Source organism: Drosophila erecta, unplaced genomic scaffold, assembly GCF_003286155.1.
Source record: "Drosophila erecta strain 14021-0224.00,06,07 unplaced genomic scaffold, DereRS2 tig00000294-arrow-arrow-pilon, whole genome shotgun sequence".
Classification (NCBI taxonomy): domain Eukaryota; kingdom Metazoa; phylum Arthropoda; class Insecta; order Diptera; family Drosophilidae; genus Drosophila; species Drosophila erecta.
The window spans coordinates 95001-116418 of record NW_020825218.1 but is presented as its reverse complement, the minus strand read 5'-3'; the positions used below and the strand labels follow the sequence as shown (position 1 = coordinate 116418).

Below are 21418 nucleotides of genomic sequence, written 5' to 3'. Positions count from 1 at the left end.
AGGACTAGTAGATAGAATTGCGCTGCGTCTATGTCTCTGGAATATGCATGCTTAATATCAACTTTCTAGCTTATAGCCTTATAGTTTCTGTCCAGACGGACATGGTCATGATCCAGAATATATATATAATTTATGGGCTCGGAAACGCTTCCTTTTACACTAAATACTATTCAACGAAAATAGTATAACCTTTTACTCTGCGAGTAACGCATAAAAATGTTTGAATACTTTATAATTTGTACCTCCAAAGAGCTACTTGTGTCGTTCACACTTAGGATTAATTAAATTAATCAAATTAGGATTGCGTTTCTCAGTCGGCAAAGACTATATTGGTTTTAAAAATTAAAATAAAGTAAAAATAGTTTTACTTTGGAGTTGTTATAAGATGACTGAAAAATCAAGCTTTAATATGATATCAACCTTTAATGTGGAGCACAAATGAGAGTACATCGAAATTCTCTTTTAAGAATGCTAGCATACTTAGCTGTCATATAAACAGTAGGGAAAATAATTGAAAGAATAGAAAAATAAGTTCGTTGTTTTATATTAAAATGTTCTTATTCTGCATACATCTCATTTTGTTGGTATATGTATGGTATGTAACTTGTATATGAGCTCCGAATTATGGAAGATTCTCAACGCCTCGATCTCAGGAACTACAAAATCTAGAATGTTGAGATTAAGCACGCAGCTTAAGTTTGTTTCCAAATGATGTCGCGCTTACTGAAACGCCCACAAGCCACTCACACTTTTGAAAATGTGTGATTCTTTTGTGATTTTTTGTGATTCCTTTTTAGAATTCTTGTAAATTTCTATCAATATGCCAAAAATCGTTTTGCCACACCCACTCTACCGCCAAAAACTATCACGCCCACACGTTTGAAACACATGAAATGGTTTTTATTTGTATTTGTTTACGCAATTTCTACCGATATTTCAGAAAATAGAGAAATGCCTCGTTCGCACTTCCACTAGATGAGTAACGGGTATTTGATAGTCGGCGAACTTGACTATATCATTCTATCTTGTATTTTAGTGGAAAAACCCGTTAGTTTTGTGGAAAACAGTTCTTAATAGCTTAATTTCCTCCCGTCATAATGAGATAATTAGAGATATTGCTCCTATGTCGTTATATGTAAAGTAAATTTTCGTCGTATAATGAATGTGAGATCGCTTGTCACTTATTTTATACTTCGTTAAGATGTGTGTGTGTTTAATAGTATAATACAAAAAAATCTTTGAATTTGAATGAAATAACTGACATGTTTCTAACAGCTAAAAGCACGAAATACGTGCGATCATTTACTGTCATTTTCACACCACTATTAAAAGCTCTAGCCGTGTTATGAAATTTAGGTATTCATTAGTAGGTCCGTCTCTTTAACTGACATGAGGCGAATTTCAGAATTAGTACATATAAAAATATAAAATTGTCCTATGTATATTGTTAATTGGATATATAACATTTCCTAAGTATAAGTAAATCAGTTATTGAATCGGAGATCAACCTCAATTATGACGGAATCTGGAATTGATTTGGGCTTTGACATGGAGTTTGATCTAAATATAAGCCTGTTGAATGATAACGAAAATATGGATTTCTTACCAAATATTACTGTAGCAGGAAGTACAGAGAATATGGAGTTCTATGAATTAAAATCATCTTCACGCTGTTTACGGCCTAATGAAATGTAAGTAGCTTGTAATCTAATGTAAATATGTATATTGCACATTCATTTACAGTCAGGGTTGACAATGCCTGAGTTCATGTTAAAATGTATTTTCATGATCGGTATACATAAGTACATACATATGTGTATATCAATATATACATATGTATGTTTAAACAAATGTACATCCTTTTTCATATGACGATATGTGTGTACAAGCATCATATTTGAAGTATGATTAGCGCTATATTATAATCTTATCAAGCAAACATACATTTGTATGATTATAAACTTGTGTAAGTATATATGTGTCTATGAAATCATATAAAACGAGACTAGCAGTACATACGTATATGATACCATAGGAACATGTGTACCTTTAATAATTAAATATCAATTTACATGTGCATATTGTACATATATAATTATGTATATATTTTTAGATATACATCTGTACACAAGGAATTAAATGTAGATGTAATATATGTGAGTGTGCATGTACGCTTCATACATATTAGTCTAAAACCACCGTACTTTTTATCAGTAGTGGATTTCTTACGAAAGTAGCATTAAAACGGTACTATTGGCATAAATATCTCACAGCTTAAAAGATATGTAGGTGATTTGCATTGATGTAAATATCTACATAATTACGAATTCTAATCCAATTCCGCTCTACAAAATTTTAGTGACATAAAAAGACAGAAGTGAATACATTTTCGAACATGGTTATATCTTAGCGGGATATGCAGAGAGATATGTAGAGAGCATTAAAAGAATACATGTGGCCGATATAACAATACAAATATGCGCCTTATTCCAATTTCCCCCTTTTGAAAGATGTACATCCGTAAAATGAACATGGAATAAATTATAAATTATAAATTATAAATTATAAATTATAAATTATAAATTATAAATTATAAATTATAAATTATAAATTATAAATTATAAATTATAAATTATAAATTATAAATTATAAATTATAAATTATAAATTATAAATTATAAATTATAAATTATAAATTATAAATTATAAATTATAAATTATAAATTATAAATTATAAATTATAAATTATAAATTATAAATTATAAATTATAAATTATAAATTATAAATTATAAATTATAAATTATAAATTATAAATTATAAATTATAAAATATAAAATATAAAATATAAAATATAAATTATAAATTTTTAATGTATTTTTTAAATTATAAATTAATTAAAAAGGTAAATATTTATGTATAAATTATAAATTAATTAGAAACGTACATATCTATATATTTAAAAGCACATATATACATACATGCATACATAGGAATTTTGTTGTTTACACTAATAAATACCGAACACACAGCATATATGTAAATAAAAAGAGTTGCAAATTGCAAGGTGGTTTTTTATTAAAGGAATAATATCTTTTCGAATTTTAAGGTTTAATTCGGTTATCATATACATATTTTTCTATATATATTTTTTAATGAAATGAAGAGATAACTAATTTGTTCTTAAACTATTTATTAAATATCTATGGGTGTTTTTTGAATATTCTCCAGAGAGCGAGGTATAAGTATTTCAATATCGTAGTACCCTATAGGTGTGACACCATATATTAGTATTATTTTGAGTTAGCATGCGTACAAAAGGCCCTCCTTTCACATTTGCTAGCTAGATCCAAGATCAAGGTCTCAAAATACCCTAAATAGTTTACCGACTGTTAAATAAAATGTTTTCCTACTGGACCAAAAAAAATATAACAAGCTCAGTAGAGGGACACAGGACGGAGAAAGTTTCATCTATGAGCAACAATATTTCAACAGAAGTTAAAATGGACAAAAAAGAAATGGTTGCGCCGATTATAGAAAAGCATGTTCCGGAATTTCAAGATTTTCTGAAGCGGGTTCAGACTTTAAAAATGTCACACAACGATTTAGTCTATCGACCTAATATCTGCAGTTCTATGGATATTGAAGTCGGCGAAGAACCTCCTACGACAACTTACTCCGATAACGTAGATAAAGCGTGTCCTTCATCAGTACGGCGAACATCTGATTGTGATTGTGTGCCACTTGGTATGACAAATATTCGTGTAACAGTTGGTATTGACAAAGATTTAGAAATGATTCTTGAAATGGATCCGAGTATTGTAGATTTGGGGGATATTAGCATTGCCGAAACTGCAGAACCGCGCATAGTGGGCTTACCTCCACTTTCGGGTGGGTAGGTATATAAAATTACCTTTTTGTTAAGGTTATACATTTATATATGTATTTTTTAAAATGTTTAAAAATGTATTCTCTTTATTATTATTTAAACAGACCGACATTTAAAACTGCTACTCCCACTTCTCGAACACAACTAAAACTGCAGCTACAGCGCGAACAGCATCAACAGCAACAAATGATGATACAACAACAGGCACTAGACACTGCTCTGGACCCAAAAATGCACCTATTGTATGGCAGTGGGCAGGGGCCCATGGAATCAGAATTCATTGACAGCGGTAGTACCAGTGCTTGTGGCAGCGGGTCATCCAGTTTAGAACAAATGTCCCAGTTAGTGCAAATGGACAATTTAATTGACTCGTCAAGCGCAGTTAAGCTTAAAGTTCCTCTTCAAAGTATCGGAGTAGATGTGCCGCCACAAGTGCTGCAGGTATGTATATCCTGAAACAAAAATATATAAGTTGTACGAAAATAAATTACAGGTCAGTACAGTGCTGGAAAACCCCACCAGGTATCATGTTATACAAAAGCAAAAGAATCAAGTAAGGCAATATCTCAGCGAATCCTTTAAGCCGTCTATGTGGGGCTGTCATACCAGCGAAGTAAGACCTTACAATTGTTTGGTTAGAAAATAAATTAATGTTAGGATATCATTTTAAACTACAGATAAAATTAGCAAATAATTCTGCGCCAACGGGAAATCTTCAGAGTTCATCTTTAGAGAAAAGTATTTGCGATCCTTTGGAGCGTACAAATGGATTTGTATGCGATACGGCTGTGAGTGCTAAAAGAATTATGCCTTCCGATGACGCAATGCCCATTTCCCCATTTGGTGGTAGTTTCGTAAGATGTGATGACATAAATCCAAATGAGTCAACTATATTGCGACGAAGCAATCAAGGTTCTGGAGAACCAGAAAATGCCCATAAAAACACCCAGTTGGGTTTGGTTAAAGCTAATTCAAGCCTAAGTTCAACGCGTTCTTCTTCAGGGATTGTTAATTCAATTAGAATTTCCAGTACAGCAAGTTCATTACAATCTACTTCAGCACCTATTTCCCCGAGTTTAAGCTCGGTTGCAACGAGTGTCTCTGAGGTGAGTAAACTAATGCTCAATTGACAAAAAATTAGTAGTCCTTAAAAAATAATAGTTGCACAAATAAGTAAAAAAAATAAACATTAAAGAACACCAAAGAATAAAAATGGACACAAGTATTTTTTTGTAAGACCAGAAAAATATGACAATAACTTCAATTTGGATGTATCAAATATCAAAGATTGTATCAATTTTTATTAAACAGCTTAATAAGAAATTACAGTTTTCCGACTATCAGATATTTCAACAAGTTTCTGGCATATTGATAAAAATTAAAGAAAAATATAACATTTTTAAAAATCGAAATCTTAAATCTAAATCTAAATTAAAAATCTAAATCTTCAATGTCGTGCTAGTCTTAACGGTTTGTTGTTGTTAGAAGGGGCGTGGCCAAAATGTTTTTTGTATACCGATAATAATTGGCAAGACATTAAAACATTTTTCAATGGTGTATAGAAAGAAAGTTACATCGATAGAAAGTAACGAGACTGATAAGTAATGAAAAAAATTAAAACATTTTTTAATCGTGTGGACGTGGAAGTTTTGGGCGGCTTGTGGGTGTTAGAGTGGTCGTGGCAAAACCAGACGAGAAACTGTGTCTATGTCTCTGGACTCTGTGTGCCTCATCCCAAATATCTTGCTTTTATAGTTCCCGAGATCTCGACGTTCATACGGACGGACAGACAGACGGACATGGCCTGATCGACTCGGCTAGTGATTTTGATCAATAATATACGTATATACTTTATAGAGTCTGAAACACTTTCTTATGTCTGTTACATACTTTTCTACGAATAACGGGTATAAAAATATGTAATGTAAATGCAATTATATCTATATATTTTATGCTAATCAGACAACTTTAAACTTCGATTTTATTTTTATTTTAATAATTTGTTTGTCAATTTATTTAAATTTACAGCTACCATCATTCGATAGCGATGTAAGTATATACCGATTTAATAAACTATCATGCATTTAAAATGTTTTCGTAGAACCGAATAAAATAATCATATTTATGCTAACGATACTGGGCTAATTAATCAACGAAGGTTACTTGTATTTAACGCTTTTTTATAAAAATAAGTACCTTATTGAGTTTAAATTGTTCATATAGATTTATTTTCAAATAACCTAACATCATATTCCTTTCAGGCAGATGACATCTTCGATGATATATTGCAAAATGACTCTTTTAACTTTGATAAAAACTTCAACTCTGAGCTTTCAATTAAACAGGAACCTCAAAATTTAACTGATGCTGAAATGAATGCCTTAGCCAAGGACAGACAAAAGAAAGACAACCATAATATGAGTAAATGTATACAAAATTTTTAAAAAATATTTTAATTTTGGTATTGTTCATTTCAGTTGAGCGAAGGCGCCGCTTTAATATAAACGACAGAATAAAAGAGCTCGGTACTCTTTTGCCAAAGGGCAGTGATGCCTTTTACGAAGTGGTTCGAGATATCCGTCCAAACAAGGGAACAATATTGAAGTCGTCTGTTGACTACATAAAATGCTTGAAACATGAGGTGACTCGGTTAAGACAAAATGAGTTACGTCAACGTCAAGTGGAGTTGCAAAACCGAAAGCTCATTTCTCGAATAAAAGTACTGTTTAATCGCTTAAATTTTATTCTGTAATTTAATTTTATACGTTTTTATTTAAGGAATTGGAAATGCAGGCCAAGTCCCATGGAATTTCTTTAGCAGACTACCACTTAACATCAGTATCAGCGCCTACTCAACCTAACACTTATCTTACAAGTTTTAGTCTATCGCCTTCTGTTTCTCGAAGTCGTCGATCACTTTTTGATATACCTGTTGAAAAAAAAGTAAGCCTAAATATGTAAAAAAAAATATTATTTTCTAATTTAATGATTCACTTATAAAGATACAAGTTATTAATGGTACCGACGTAAATATGGGAATGAATCAGATCGATGAGTTTATGGAAGATTGCAAGTATGCAGTGCAAGGCGGCGACCCGATGTTGTCATCGCATAGTCACATGCAATCCGCACCACAATCACCGAGCTCAAAACATTTGAATTGTGCAAGTTTTGAACCAAAGAATTTTTCGGAAGCTGATGAAAGCCTTTTTATAGGCAAATCAAGTTTAGCATCAGATGACTGTTGCGGTACTTCGTGCTATATTCAACGCCAATTGCCTACACGTGAGGGCCATCCAAATCATTCTCACCAAACGCGTATACGAGAAATTCATAGTTTGTCCCATTCAGCTGAAAACTCAGAGTTTACTAGGCTTGAGCATTGCGATGATCCACTTCTCTCATCTCCCCATAGGTCACTTGGTACATTAGACGAAGATAAACAAAATTCAGTTGATATGTCTGCAGTCATGGCAAACGATTCCCTTTCCTCTTTGGTAGATGACAACAACAGCGAAACCATGATTCTTACATCTGACACGTTGGATATAGAGTTGTAGATTATCAAATTTTAAAAATTCTGTATAATTTCTCTGAGGAATTAAGTTAAATTCTACAAGGTTTAAAAGGTCCTATCAAATGTTTTATAGTTAAAAACTGTGAAGAGTCCCTGCGTCATACTCAGTGAACTTATAAATAAGATGCGCTATTACACATATGGGTAGACCACTTTTTTAATTCATTTAATCAGTAAACATGTAAAAACGTCTTAATGCTTCCTATAAACGGTATAACCAAGCATTATGTTTAATTTGTTACGTAAGTTTTAGCAGGGGACTGTTGGACTGTGAGTAAACAAATATGTATATATCAACACTTAATTCCAAGAAGTACATAGGCACAAAAAAATATAGAGAAGTGAAAAATAGGTTATAAAGTTTTTAAATAATCGGGGATGTTTTCGTAAGATTTTTGATTTTCAGCTCAAAAGTATTTTAAAATATTTGACAGAAAAACCCGAAATATTGTGAGAGTTTTTAAGAGACCTATTATAGATCCAATATTTTATTTAAAGTTGCGTTTGTAAAATCTTTATCGAGCGGTATAATTTCGGAGCGTCTTCCTTTTCTATTAAGGAGTTGTGATAATTGTTGTATTAACATGGACAAATGTTTTATGTATAAACTAAGAAAAGATTCCTAAACTATTGAATATTGAATTTTGTTTTGTTAATATGTTTTACCAGAATATTAATAAAATTACTAGTGACTACGCAAATTTTGTTATCTTCTAGGTGCGAAGGATCTTCAGTATTGACATTTAACATTTTTTTTGACATCCATAGAAATTGCAAATAAAAATTATAAAATAAAAGAAAATGTAAAAGTAAAAGTAAATGTCAAAAATTGGGCGTAAAAGTAATGGGCATTTTGTTGGCGTTAGAGGGCTCGTGGAGAAAATGTTTTTGGTATACCAATAGAAATTGGCAAGAAAAATAATATCAAGGAAAAATTAAAACCTTTTTCAAAAGTGTGGGCGTGGCAGTTTTCAGTTCTATCTTTTACAGTACCTGAGATTAAGGCGACACAGATTGTCCGATCGACTGGTCCAGTGATCCTGATTGGGTCCTGTTACAAAGTCTTGAACGAAGTAATGTTCATTGACAGCTAATTGTTAATCTCCGATGCTCCGTTTAAAATGTATTCTCTAATTTTGGAAATTTTTCAAAAGGAAAATTGTTGGTTGGTATGTCTGTCTGCAACAAAACCTTATTATAAAACCACAAAATACTTTTTGTGTTTAACACTAACTTTTGCCAACTACTTCTGGTAATTACTGTCAGTGGTCGGGTATACACACTGTCAATGCTATTTTGTGTTATCAATAACAGTTGGAGAAAAATTCCACATACAGAACTTAGACCACACTTTAAAACAATACTTTTCATTCACAATCAATTGAAATCAATTGAAGTTAAAATATCAAAAATGACAAGTAATTAATTAAATGGCGAAAAACCATTTATCTAGTTTGGAATTGATTCAAAATGTTGTATTTTTTTATTCTCTTAATGAATCAATTAAACAATTTTTATAATATCATCTAGATACCAAGAGACTCGTAAACGTAACATTTTTCAATTACTAGCGCTCTAAGCTTAATTAAAATAACACTTATTGCGCACCACCAATGTAAGCATACCGTTTTGCTGATATTATAAGCGCGTATAGAAAAGATTTAACTTACCTTTCATCAATGCTATAATACTTATAACTATTGCTAAATAGAAATATTTTAAGCTTTTATGGTATAAACAGACTTAACATAACAGATTTAACTAAACAAAAATTTAAATTTCTTACTTTGTCGACCAGTTGCACAGAAGCTAGGATCAACTGCTTGGTTATATTTTGGCTGTGTGTACTAGTGTATGTATATTTCAATTGAATAAAAATTTGCTACAAAATTCAACTTAAGCGCCTTGTTGGTTTAAAAAGTATTATTTTTATTGTTAAAGACGTAACCGGTTTTAAGGCGATTTATACATTAGATATAGGAAAATTTCTGGACCTTTGCCGTGACAGTTTTGGCCGGTTTGTGGGCGTTAAAAAATTTTTTTTGCAGATCAATAGAACTTTACAAGACTAATAAAAAAATGAAAAAACATCAAAAAATTTTTTAGAAGTTTGTGCGTAGCAGTTTGCGCGGTTTGTGGTCGTGGAAAACTTGCGCTGAATCTATGGCTCTGGAAGCTGCAAGCTTAATCTCAATATTCTGGCTTTTATAGTTACTGAGATCTCGACGTTGATACAGACGGACAAAACGGACATGACTAGATCTACTCGGCTAGTGATTCTGATCAAGAATATTAATACTTTAAGGGATCGAAACCGCTTTCCTCTGCCTGTTATATACTTTACAACGAACCGAAAAGGGTATTCCTTTTCTCTACGAGTAATGGGTATAAGAATCCCAACGTCCAATGAGAGAAGAATTATCCGAACTAACAAACTTCTGATGAACATATAATTTTGACTTATGGCCAAATCCCAAACCAAACACAGCCCCTCCGTTATTGAGACCACCAAAAGCCCTTATAGAACTAAGGTGGAAGATTGCGGTAATACATTTTTAAATTTTTAAATAACACTTTCAGATCAAATTCAGATCAGGAAATTTTAGATTTTTCGCTATTATTTTGACGTAAAAGCTTATACAACATAAGAGTTACACGATTTCTTAAAAAATGCGTATAAAGTTTTAAATCTATAATATGTATACATATTAAGCAAAATAAACAATATTTGGGAGTCTCACAGAAGTCCAGTATTCAACGAAATTTGATTACGGTTTCATAAAATATAAGAGAGTGTACAATCTAGTATTGGGTTTTTTAATCAATAACTTCGCGACTTTAAAAAAATTTCCTAACATTTTTAGTAAGCCTTATTCGAATATATTATTCGGGTATACTGATGTTAGATAATAATGTAGAAGATAATAATATACTTCTAATCATCTTGCACGCAGTGAAAGTTTTCACATAAAGTATACACATATATATTCTTATTCCGTCTGTTCGACCGCCCATCCATGTCTACGCAACTTTTCCAATAGGTCTTCTTTCTGTTGCAGGATAGAATTTTTTATAATTTTTTCTACCCAAGCGAATCGGACTGATTTGAAAATTCTCAGTAACACTATTAAAACCGTACCACTTTTTATAATTAAAAGGTGGTATTAAATGCAAGGGCATATATGTATATATATAGCTTGCCGAACAAAACATCATTTTTGCACTTTCTATCTAGGCAAAGAGGGCTGTTTAGAATATTCTAAATTGTTAAATAAATAATATAAAACTTGACAAAGAGCAAGGTTTAAAATTTCGGAATTATTACATACAAAATATAAAAAAATTTGATGATATTATTATTTCATATCTTTTTCTATATTCTTCTTTTAAGAATTTTAGAAATACGATTTAAATTATATAAAGAATTTACGACTATAACATAGATATAGCTGCAATAGCATTGATTCGAAAAACATGAAAAACATATCTTTTATAATTAAAACATGGTATTAACTGCAAGGTTATATAATATTAGGCTAGCCAAACAAAGCTTTTTTGTTATAATTAAAATGGATTAATTTTAATTTAACTTTGTGAGATCCTTTTTGTCTATGTTTGATTTCATGTCAATACCATCGCAATGCAAATCACGGCCAAAACTTATTTAGTTTATCACTTGTATGGCAGTGCATTGTCCAATAATTTGATAACATAAAGTTCTTCTTCTAATCTCTTAAATGGCTTATTGCATATGGTCATAAATTAGCTACATATCTTTTGATTGTACTTTTAATTTATTCGAATGAAGCGAACCATTTGATTTTCCAATAATGTCGTTAGATTTATCCAAGGCGTAATTGCTAGCTATATTAACCAAAGACTCTTGTGCAACATCTATGGTCATAGAACATGAGTTAAACGCGTAGCCATTATTTTTCGATAGTAAATTTTGTGTGGTTGACGCCGAGTATTCTCCCACAGCATCTAAGTTTGTGGCTTGTTCCAAATGTGTCAATGAGTTTGCCGAGCTGTTTAACGAGCCTGAGAATAATCCTAAAATATATATAAAAGTTGACAAAAGTTTAATATATAGAAAATAGATGATAAAATTACTGTTATTTTCATTGTTATTCATATACGGATAATATCTCGAAGGCCCGACATCCACTGCGCTAAGACAACTTATTCCGCCGGAGTCAGCAGAATGCATTGATGGTATACGTGGTGATACAACTGTTGTTTGTCTAAAACTTTCTACTAGAATATCAGTGTTCATCATTGGTTCTATAGTTGCGGTTGATGATCCTTCTGGAACGGACTTTATAAGTTTGAAGTCTGTTTCTGGAACACCACCATGGTGAATACGAAGACTGGAATGACTGTTATCCCTTTTAATCGTTAAAGATATAGATGTGGCAGACGTTGATGATGTAGTTATTTCGGCTGCAAAGTTCCTATTTTGTCCTGTAAACTACATTTATGTAAAAACCTTATAATTGAATATATCAAATTTACCTGTAACTGGGGATTCGTTCCTACTAACACTTAAGCCACTCACCCCACCACAACCACTTGAGCTACTTGGCGGTCTCGGTAAGCGACGGCGAAGCCATGGATGTTTTAGAGCCTCGGAAGGAGTTAATCGCTTATCTGCATCCCATTCAAGGCAACCACGTATAAAATTAAGAAAGAGGGGATCTTTGCATCCATCCAGTGCTTTGGATAGACTTTTTGAGCATGGCGGGCCCCTTTGTTTGCCACGACGTGACTGTCCGCCGATTAGGACCACCATTCCATCAGACATTGTTCGAACCGTACAATATCGAGGATAACCCTTTGGGCTGAAAAACGATTTTGACCTCTTCGAGCTGGCTAGTATATTTTTGTTGGGCATTCCTAAAACTTCAATAATGCAAGCCAACTGATCGCTTTCGTTTTCACCAGGAAACAATGCATGCCCTGAAAGCAGCTCTGCTAAAATACAACCCAACGACCACATGTCGATAGCTCTGCCATATTTTGCCCCCAAAATTACCTCTGGAGCGCGATAAAAACGTGACTGGATATATGTGTATATACGCTGGTTTTCAAAGCATGACGACCCAAAGTCAATTACCTTTAAGTAGAAAGAAGATATAAAGCTGTAATTTTTACTTAAATAAAAATGGGAATTTATTACACTAAGAATTTACACTTTCAAAGACCTTCGCGTAATTTTACTACTTTGGAAATTGAGACGAAATCGTGTTATAACTCGGTATACAAGACTTTTTGATTCGTTGAAAAGTATGTAACAAGCAGAAGGAAGCGTTTCCATATAAAGTATATATATTCTTGATCAGGATCAATAGTTGAGTCGAACTAGTCATCTTTGACTGTCCGTATAACCGCCTCAGACTCAAGAAATACAAAATCTAGAATGTTAAGATTAACATTCCAAAGACATATATGCAAAAGTTTGTTCGCAAGTGTTGCCACGCCATTTTAGATAAATATGATATTTTTAAATTTTTTTGTAAATCTTTTAGATAAAACAGTGCATATACGCCCGTTTATTGAAAAAATATAAAATTTGGGTTTAATTGCTATTTTCAAAGAGAAGCTTAATTTATTACTGTTTATAAAAATTGTCACTTTCAAAAACTTTTGTGTAATTTTGTAAATATAATATATATAAATATTAAAAAGTATTTATAGGTAAAACATTTGCATACAGCAACATATTTACGACACTATTCCAAGTCGGATGTTAATTTATATTATAAATTAAACATTATTAAGCACATCTATGTTATATTTTATTTACACATTCATTTCAGTCAGACGTTTGCGAAGTAGAAAAAGAGTCATAAGAGACTATGTAGAGTAAGCATATTTTTTATCAGCCGAGCCAACAGCGCCATGTCCGTTTCTACGCTAACTAGTATCTCAGTTTTATGGCTATTTGCATTCAACTATCACAAAAGTCGGACCCAACCACTATATCACATAGCTGCCCTAGGAATAATCGGTTTACGCCCTTTTTAAGATAAAATAAAATTTGGTTTTTATTTGATTAAAATCTGACTACTATGTCCCAAAGCTGTCATGTTAACTGCGCTGCTCTCTCGTTCTCTCAAATAAAATCTCTAAGAGTGTGGCTTGCGCCCTTGCGGTACTTTGAACTGCTTGCCTTGAAAATTTTGGTATAGTTCACTTTGTACAGTGGTCCGAATTAAAATAATTATGGGCACAGTTTATGTCTACGATGATAAAATGACGTATTTTAACAAGGCCTAAGCAGCCAATAATTACTTCTTGGCTGTGTGATAAAATGGTGCACACTAAATGCGCTGGTTTTAGAGGAAGTGTTGCAGCTTGCAAGAGATAAACGTCTCTGGGTTGACGAAATGAAATCGTTCATGCGCCAAACTAAGGGTGGCTTGACGCGTTTTTGGCTTAGCTAGGATAGTTTTTGTCGAGCTGATGATCTCCTTTCCGTGCTAGACTCACATTTAAACAAAGCGCAAACAAGTTTTTTAAATTCTTTTTTTTAATATATCAATTGGCAAGACACATAAAAAAACGAAAAAAAAAACGGTGAGTAACAAAACAATAAAAATAACAAATGTTTCAAAACTTTTTTGTTTTGCGGTTTGTGGGCGTTAGAGCTGCCGTCTCAAAAAGTTTTTTTTTTAGCAAATCGATAGATATTTACAAGACGGATAAAATAATGAAACAAAATCAAATCAGTTATTAAACGTGTAGGCGTGGCAGATTTGAGTAGTTTGTTGGAGCTCGAGTGGGCGTGGCAAAATCAGACACAAAATCGGACATGTCTAGATTGACTCGTCTAGTGATCTTGATCAAGAATATATATACTTTATGTTGTCGGAAACGCTTCCTTCTACTTGTTATATACTTTTCAACGAGTTTTTACCCTTTCTCCACCGTAGCCGTTGTTTGCGGTTTGTGGACGTTAGATGAGAGTGACTTGCGACCTTTATACGGTCAACGATGTCTCATCTTTCGAGTAGCTGGCTCTAACTTTCGAGTAATCAATTTCCCAAGCTTCATGTTAAGAACCTGTATATTTTACTAAGCTGCGCCCTTTTAAAAAAAAGGTGTATAAATAAAACATACACTCACCTTTATACCAGAACGTCCTTGTTGCTTCAGTAGCACATTTTCTGGTTTCATATCGCAATGAATGATGTCATTTTTATAAAGTGCATCCAAACATTGTAGCAAAGAGTGTGCAAACTTTCGTACCAGTTGCAAACTGAAGCCTTTAAATCCATTTTTTTTAATTAATTCGTAAAGATTAATGCTGAGCAGCTCAAATGTAATACAGGTATGATTGCGGAAAGTAAAGTAATCAAACATGTGTATGATGTTCATAGTATTATATTTATCGTGACGGCGTAAATGATGAAGAATGCGAATTTCCTCTTGGGCCTGACGGTGAAACCGTTTTTCATTGCGCACTATTTTTAAGGCAACATGCTCGTGAGTTTTATGATCATACGCTTTAATAACCTGCCCAAAGCTACCTTTTCCGATTATCTTTAGCATTTCATACCGATATGCCACGTGATCATGCGGTACATGAATGTAAGCGCCTTGTTCATTGTCGTATTCAGAATTATTTGGGCCATAGACCCCAGGGCGCTTCTTCGCGTTGGCGCCAATAAAATATATCTGCGGATAAGTTAGTATTTCTGTTCGTTCGTAGGGGGTTAATTTATTCATATATAAAATCATTACTTGTTGTGGGGAAACGACCAGTACCTTTGGTTTCTCGTGTAATTCGCATTTTTCTTGGCCAGACATGATAATTTGCTCGTGAAATAAAAAGGTGTGGTTTTCCATTACTGAAGATTCTTTGACTAAAACTAGCGGTTTACATTCGGGTTCCAATTTTGATTTAGAACTTTCTGAAATCGTACTTAAATACAACCCAGGAACATCTGTTTTCTTTGAAGTTGATGTTACATTAGGCAACGATACTGCTAAAATTTTTTAATACAATTAAAATGATCATTCGAATACGTATTAATGACAATAATTCGGTTACCTTGAATAGACTCCGAACGGCAGCAATCGAACATGGGTAAAATTTGAACATCTCCAGGATAATTGGCAATATTATTTGATGGCTGTTTGGGCAAGTCTTCATTATTATCATCAAGCATTGCCGGTGGTTCAAAGCTACTGCTGAAATATTGCAGTCCACTGCCCCGGTATGAATGACGGCTTGACTTTTCAAGATTAGTTTGAGCGATACCAGTATGTGTGGAATTTTGGTTAATCATCGGAATTTTAATCTGAGGTAGTGATGAAGGAGGTGAAAGTGCTTTTGAAATTTTAAGGTTTTCCAGAGGAGTTGTGTTTAGATTATTTTCAGCTGTATATACGCTATTTTTGTTTATCGCGGCTGTTCCAGATAATTCGATATGATTTTTTTTTTTTTCTTGAGAACCGACCATAGTGCGACCCCACTTTGGTTATTTTAGTTATAAAGTCGATTTTATTTCGATCGATTTAAATTAGAACTTTAGCTTATTACATTTTATGTTATTTATTTTCCCAGGATACAGAAATATTTGATGTGTTTAATAACAAAGTTTTGCCTTATTATGATATTGCCGCAACTGGAATAAGAAATATTATGAATAATTTCGATTGTGTGCCTTTAGAATCTAAGACATACTATTTTATGCAATCTCTTTTATAAAATTATCCCATTAATGTGTCCAAATAAAAAAATTTAACTTTCCGAACACGTTTGTTTTTATTTTATTTTTTTTTATGTTAATAGTATCGAAGTTTTATATATTTAGGCTCTTATACATATGAAAAAAGTAACATAAAATAATCTCGGCACCCCTACTTAAAGATTTTATCAATTTTGTATACCAAATTGTATACAAAATTTAATATAATAATACCTTAACGGCAAAACTTTAGGAATATTGTTAACACTGAATTTAGTTAAAGTACATGTACATCTATATGTACAAATATTACACATTGCCGAAAGCTTTATCAGAACAGTTTGATCAATAGTTAACTAGGTGCTCAAATGTATTTGCTGTCGTGCAATGATTACAAATTTATATTTTACAAAATTAGAAATCTGTTCATTGTACAATTATATTTGAATACACAATTTTCAGAGCAAACCGAACAAAGAGAAGAACAGTGTGACCGTGTCATAATTGTTTTAACATGACACCGGCTCACACGTACTCACAATATCGTTTTATGCATGATTTATAACCAAAATCAACGGAGTACCATTTAAAATGTCTTTTGGTGCACCACAATAAAGATTTTAAGAAGATTTTGCAACTCAAACATAAAAAGTATGTATCAACTCTTGTGATAAAAAATTAAAACAAAACAGATTACTAATTTTACTTATATGTAAAATATAAATTTGTACTTTATAAATACACTTAGGCTTTATCAATACATTTTGTTGTCCACCATCGAGCGGTAAGTGGGTTTACTACGTGTTATGCATCATCTACAAAGCTTCAAATTCGCATATTTTAAACAATCAAAACGTAAAAAACACGTCTGGTATAACACCAATTTTAGTTTAAGCAACTAAATTCATGGAATTGGTTACAAATAGTTAGAAATGCTAAATTTGTTGTGGCCATCGGTTATTTCATGGCTTTTATACCCGTTATTTGTTACTAAATGAGTATACTAGATTTGTTGAAGAGAACGTAGAAATCAGAAGAAAGCGTTTCCGATATTTATTGTCGATCCGGATGAATAGCCTACTTGATTTGGCCATGTCCGTCCATCCGTCTGTCCGTATGAAGCCGAGATCTCGCGAACTATTAAATCTAGAAGATTAAGAAGGTTGTAGATTCTAGAGAAGATGTCGCAGCGACAGTTTTTGGGCCTTTGCTTCGCTCACTCTAATGCTTCTTGTTTCATTATTCCTATTGATTTCCCAAAATATTCAAAATTTTTGGTATACCTAAGGATATCTGTATCTAACAGTCGAGTAACTTGACTGTCGAGTTCTCTCTTGTTTTAGTCCAAACATGTTTGAAAAGTATTAATAGCATTTAGAAATTACTTTTTCTGCATGTAGCAAAAGTCTCTAGCCTCAGGGTTTAACAAGTTATGTGCGTAGGAATTTGGTTATTTAAAACTGTTTTCCCGCTTAACTAGGTTTCTTGGTTTTTTCAATAAAATATTGTTTTCTTACAGACAAACCGACACATATATGCATTTTAGAAAGTTTGTTCTGGGAATACCTTTTGAAGTATGTGATTATTAGGAAGACTGTTCTAATATATGTACTATTTTGAGTGATGTACATATACCAGACATAAATTTAAGATTTTGGCTTTTTTTCACTAAATTGTTATCTAGAATTTATTTTAAACCAAAAGGAACATATATTCAAAATCTTGTTTAACGAAAATATCGAATGTGTCGTATTTTTGATATTTACGCATTCTTTATATAAATTAGTTGTTTCAGAAAGTTATCAAACTAATCGTTGAAGACTGGTTCTTAACGGGGGTAACAGGGCCACAACCATCAATGTTATCGATAGTTCCATCGATTTTTATTGCAGCTCCAGGCTTAACTATTCTTTAAACGAACACAATTTTTTCATACGTGATAATAGTGAACTGTATAAATAGAATTAAATGATTTGTGAAATAAACCTAATGTCGTCTTGGAAATACATAAAAAATATATTGTCACTGATGATACTATGAATTTCGTATTGTCATTCACACAGTAAATGGATGCAATGTTAAGTTATCGTGTAACTCTAAGCCATATATGTAAATAGTGGATAAACTTTGTTGATAACGGGTTTCTTAAAGCTGTATTGTAAGCACAATACATTGTCGACAAGCATAAAACCAATATTTAAGGTATTTTAAGCGATTAACCTCTATATAGTAATTCAGAGATTTTTCCACCCTTAAAGGGTGGTGGTAAAAATAAATATATTTTTATATATACATACATATTTCAGATGGTGGTGTGTTACAAATAAAAAGAATACCTTTATGTTAACTTAACTAAAATAAGATTTAATTTGCTGCAAAGGTCCTTGTGTAGAAAAGGGTAAATAATTTCCGGGTGAAAAACAGCACCACCCATGGTTACTCGTCTTAGTTATTACATTAATACATTCTCATTTTTTGAAAATTACCAAAACTGGCGCAATTAAAGTGTAAACAAGCGATTTATAAATAACAATTCAAATAAAAGGTTCTTAGGCTTTTAATGAAAATGAGTAAGACAAATAGCTAAAGTTTTCGTTTTTCCAATCAATATTAATAACATAACTACACAGAGAAAAGAGTGCCCGGTAGAGTCGTGTTTCTAGATTTTCAGATACCCATTAATCATCTAATGGCAGAGGAGAGGTCAATGGGGTATTCAAAAAGGAAAGCAAATCTTTCCATGCTGGCACACGGGCGCCACCTAACGGAAGTTACACTTCTGCTACCTGCTGTCTGACGTCATAAACAAACTTCCAAACTCTTCGAGGCATAAAATAGCTAGACTAGCCTTGGAAAAAAGATGAAAATTGCTTTAAAATATTGATAGTAATTAACAAAAACGATAGAGTATTGAAGTGATATCTTTATAAATATACTAAAGTAGTTTTGTGCACTTGTGAAGCTGTAAAAAAAGTCTTCATGCTAACAGACTTTTCCGCAAATCCTTTTGAATTTTAAACTTTTCCTACAAAAACCATAAGAAAAACCGTTATTCAGTTAGGGAAAGTGCGAACGAGAAATATCAAAATTTTTCTGGCTTATCGATAGAAATTCAGAAAAACATTAATAAAATAAAAAAAATTTTAAATTTTCAAAAATTTGGGCGTGACAGCTTTGGACGGTTTATTTTTTGCAAATCAATAGAAAATCGCAAGATTTATAAGAAAATATCGTTTTGAAACATTTTTCAAACGTGTGGGAGTGGCTGTATTGGGTTTGTGGGCGTTAGAGTCGGCGTGGCAACTTTTGAAAGTAAACTTGTGCTGCGTCTATGTATCTGAAATCTGCGTGCTTATTCTCAACTTTCAAGCTTTTATAGATCCTGAGATCGAGGTTCATATGGACAGACGAATATGGCGAAATCGACTCTGTTATTGATCCTGATCCTTGATCACAAATAAATATACTTTATAGGGTCGGAAACGCTTTCTTCCACTTGTTACATACTTTTTCTATAGTAAGCACCAACATTTTTTTTTAATTTTTCCGAATGCTCCTTTGGAGCTATATGATATAGTGGTGTGATCCGTCACTTTCCTTGAAATAGTACTTGGAGTAGAAGGAAGACAATTGTAAAAGTTTTATGCAGATAGCGGTAAAACTGATACATTAGTTTGCGCAGAAATGGAGAGATGAAATGAGTAGAAATTTAAATAATGTTTGACGTAGAAGTAGACGTTGACAAAATCTTTTCGGCATAACGATTGAAGTTGCAAAACGAATAATAAAATAAAAATAAATCAAAAAAATTTTAAAAATTGTTGACATGACAGCTTTTGGCGGTTTGTGGGCACTCACAAACTGCATTCCTTACTCTATGGGAATACTATATTGAATTTGCAAGACGAATAATAAAATAAAACTAAATCCAAAAATTTTTCAAAATTGTTGACGTGACTTCATTCCTTACTCTACGGGAATACTATATTCGGGTATAAAAATTATATCTTATAATATGATTTTTAATTTTTTTATTTGTAGGATTAAAAACCACATAATCGTGTTCCAGTTATTTTTGTACCATGATTGATCCTAGTTCAAGTGAGGAGGAAGGAGAAGATGACCCTGTTGCCAACCTTACATCAAAAGGACGTGTTACAAATGCGCCCAAAGGAACAAGTGCCGTTTGTATAATTGGAGGATCTTCAGGATCCGTTGTAGGATCAAATATTCCTACATCTGGCTCTAATAGTGATTTGGTCGGAAACCTGAGACAATCCAATATTAGTTCTATTGGTAACCGCAACGATGTTGGGAGCATTAGTGTAGCAGGACCAGGAGCCACCTCTCACAAAAATGAGCAAATATATGGAAGCCGAGCTGATACCGGGAATCTTGAGGTGCCCAGCAATGGTATTCCGAGGTTGGTATAATGTACATACAAACATACGAAACATATGGCATGGCCATGTTCATTTGTCCGTTCGTCTGTCTGTCCGTATAAACGTCGAGATCTCAGGAACTATAAAAGCTAGGATGTTTAGATTGGGCATGCAGATTCCAGAGACATAGACAATTTATGCAATAAAAACGCAAGGAAACGTGTTCTCTTTATCTTCAAAAACACCCAAAAACTGACAGGGGCGCACCTTTGTTATATGTTTTGATTTATTTTCTTTTTATTATTTGTCTATTTACTATTGCAAAGACAATTTCGACACGTCCAGCCTGACGCCCACAAATCCCTTCTCATTTATTATGTTTCTTGCCAATTTCTATCGGTACGTTAAAAATATTCTGGCCACGCCAAGTCTAACGTCCACAACTCGCCCGAACACATCACGCCCACACTTTTAATAATGTTTTAATTTTTTCATTTTATTATTTGTCTGGCCAATTTTTATCGATATGCCAAAAAAATTCTTTGGCTGAACACAAAATATTTTATACACACAGTATAATAAAAAAAGGCAAACAATAATTTTTTTTATCGAACAGTGGAATTTCGCAAGAAACTTTAAATCAAAGTGTTGGATCTTCAAGGGCCAATTCATTGCCAAGGCCATTATCACCGTCGCCTTCTCTATCCAGCGAAAAACATGAAATTGGAGAGCCACATGTAAGTAGAAACCGTATACTTATATACTGTTAAGAGGAGAAACCATTTTAAAAGGCCTTGCTTTATTTAAATGAAAAGAAAAGTTCGAATTCATTCAAGAACTTTTTTCAAATTGTGTAAATATTTCCGCTTAAAGTGGT

General features: G+C 32.6%; 3 protein-coding genes across 17 annotated transcripts in view; 2 read left to right on the top strand and 1 right to left on the bottom strand.

Moving 5' to 3' along the window:
- Positions 1–998: 998 nt before the first annotated feature.
- Positions 999–8156, top strand: LOC6555846 (transcription factor EC). 3 transcript variants are annotated; one of them, XM_001982644.3, is made up of 10 exons: positions 999–1164; positions 1475–1691; positions 3991–4327; positions 4380–4499; positions 4564–4992; positions 5915–5935; positions 6148–6307; positions 6364–6605; positions 6665–6829; positions 6889–7814. In XM_001982644.3, the coding sequence occupies exons 2-10, from the start codon at positions 1516–1518 to the stop codon at positions 7444–7446; spliced, it is 2208 nt and encodes a 735-aa protein (XP_001982680.1). In that variant the 5' UTR covers positions 999–1164; positions 1475–1515; the 3' UTR covers positions 7447–7814. The 3 variants fall into 3 exon arrangements, with proteins under 3 accessions (XP_001982680.1, XP_026839131.1, XP_026839132.1); XM_026983330.1 differs by lacking the exon at positions 999–1164 and adding an exon at positions 2114–2156 and having other exon boundaries at positions 1609–1691; positions 6889–8156; XM_026983331.1 differs by lacking the exons at positions 999–1164; positions 1475–1691 and adding an exon at positions 1752–1966 and having other exon boundaries at positions 6889–8156.
- Positions 8157–10059: 1903 nt separating this feature from the next.
- LOC6555845 (putative dual specificity tyrosine-phosphorylation-regulated kinase 3 homolog) lies at positions 10060–16708 on the bottom strand. 5 transcript variants are annotated; one of them, XM_026983306.1, is made up of 6 exons: positions 16394–16708; positions 15520–15769; positions 14592–15454; positions 11979–12579; positions 11577–11927; positions 10060–11516 (listed from the first exon to the last, which is right to left on the bottom strand). In XM_026983306.1, exons 2-6 carry the CDS (start codon positions 15755–15757, stop codon positions 11230–11232), a joined length of 2340 nt encoding a protein of 779 aa, XP_026839107.1. In that variant the 5' UTR covers positions 15758–15769; positions 16394–16708; the 3' UTR covers positions 10060–11229. The 5 variants fall into 5 exon arrangements, with proteins under 5 accessions (XP_026839107.1, XP_026839108.1, XP_026839106.1 ...); XM_026983307.1 differs by having other exon boundaries at positions 14592–15451; XM_026983305.1 differs by having other exon boundaries at positions 15520–16096; positions 16394–16707.
- A 1261-nt stretch (positions 16709–17969) lies between these two features.
- LOC6555982 (calcium-dependent secretion activator) overlaps positions 17970–21418 on the top strand; it is a 35255-nt gene continuing 31806 nt past the window's right edge. For 5 of the 9 annotated variants that reach the window (XM_026983296.1, XM_026983295.1, XM_026983302.1 and 2 more), the window contains exons 1-3: positions 17971–18361; positions 20201–20582; positions 21158–21278. In XM_026983296.1, the coding sequence (XP_026839097.1) occupies positions 20242–20582; positions 21158–21278 (462 nt within the window). In that variant the 5' untranslated portion in view covers positions 17971–18361; positions 20201–20241. The other 4 variants (XM_026983298.1, XM_026983297.1, XM_026983304.1 and 1 more) reach the window with 4 other exon arrangements.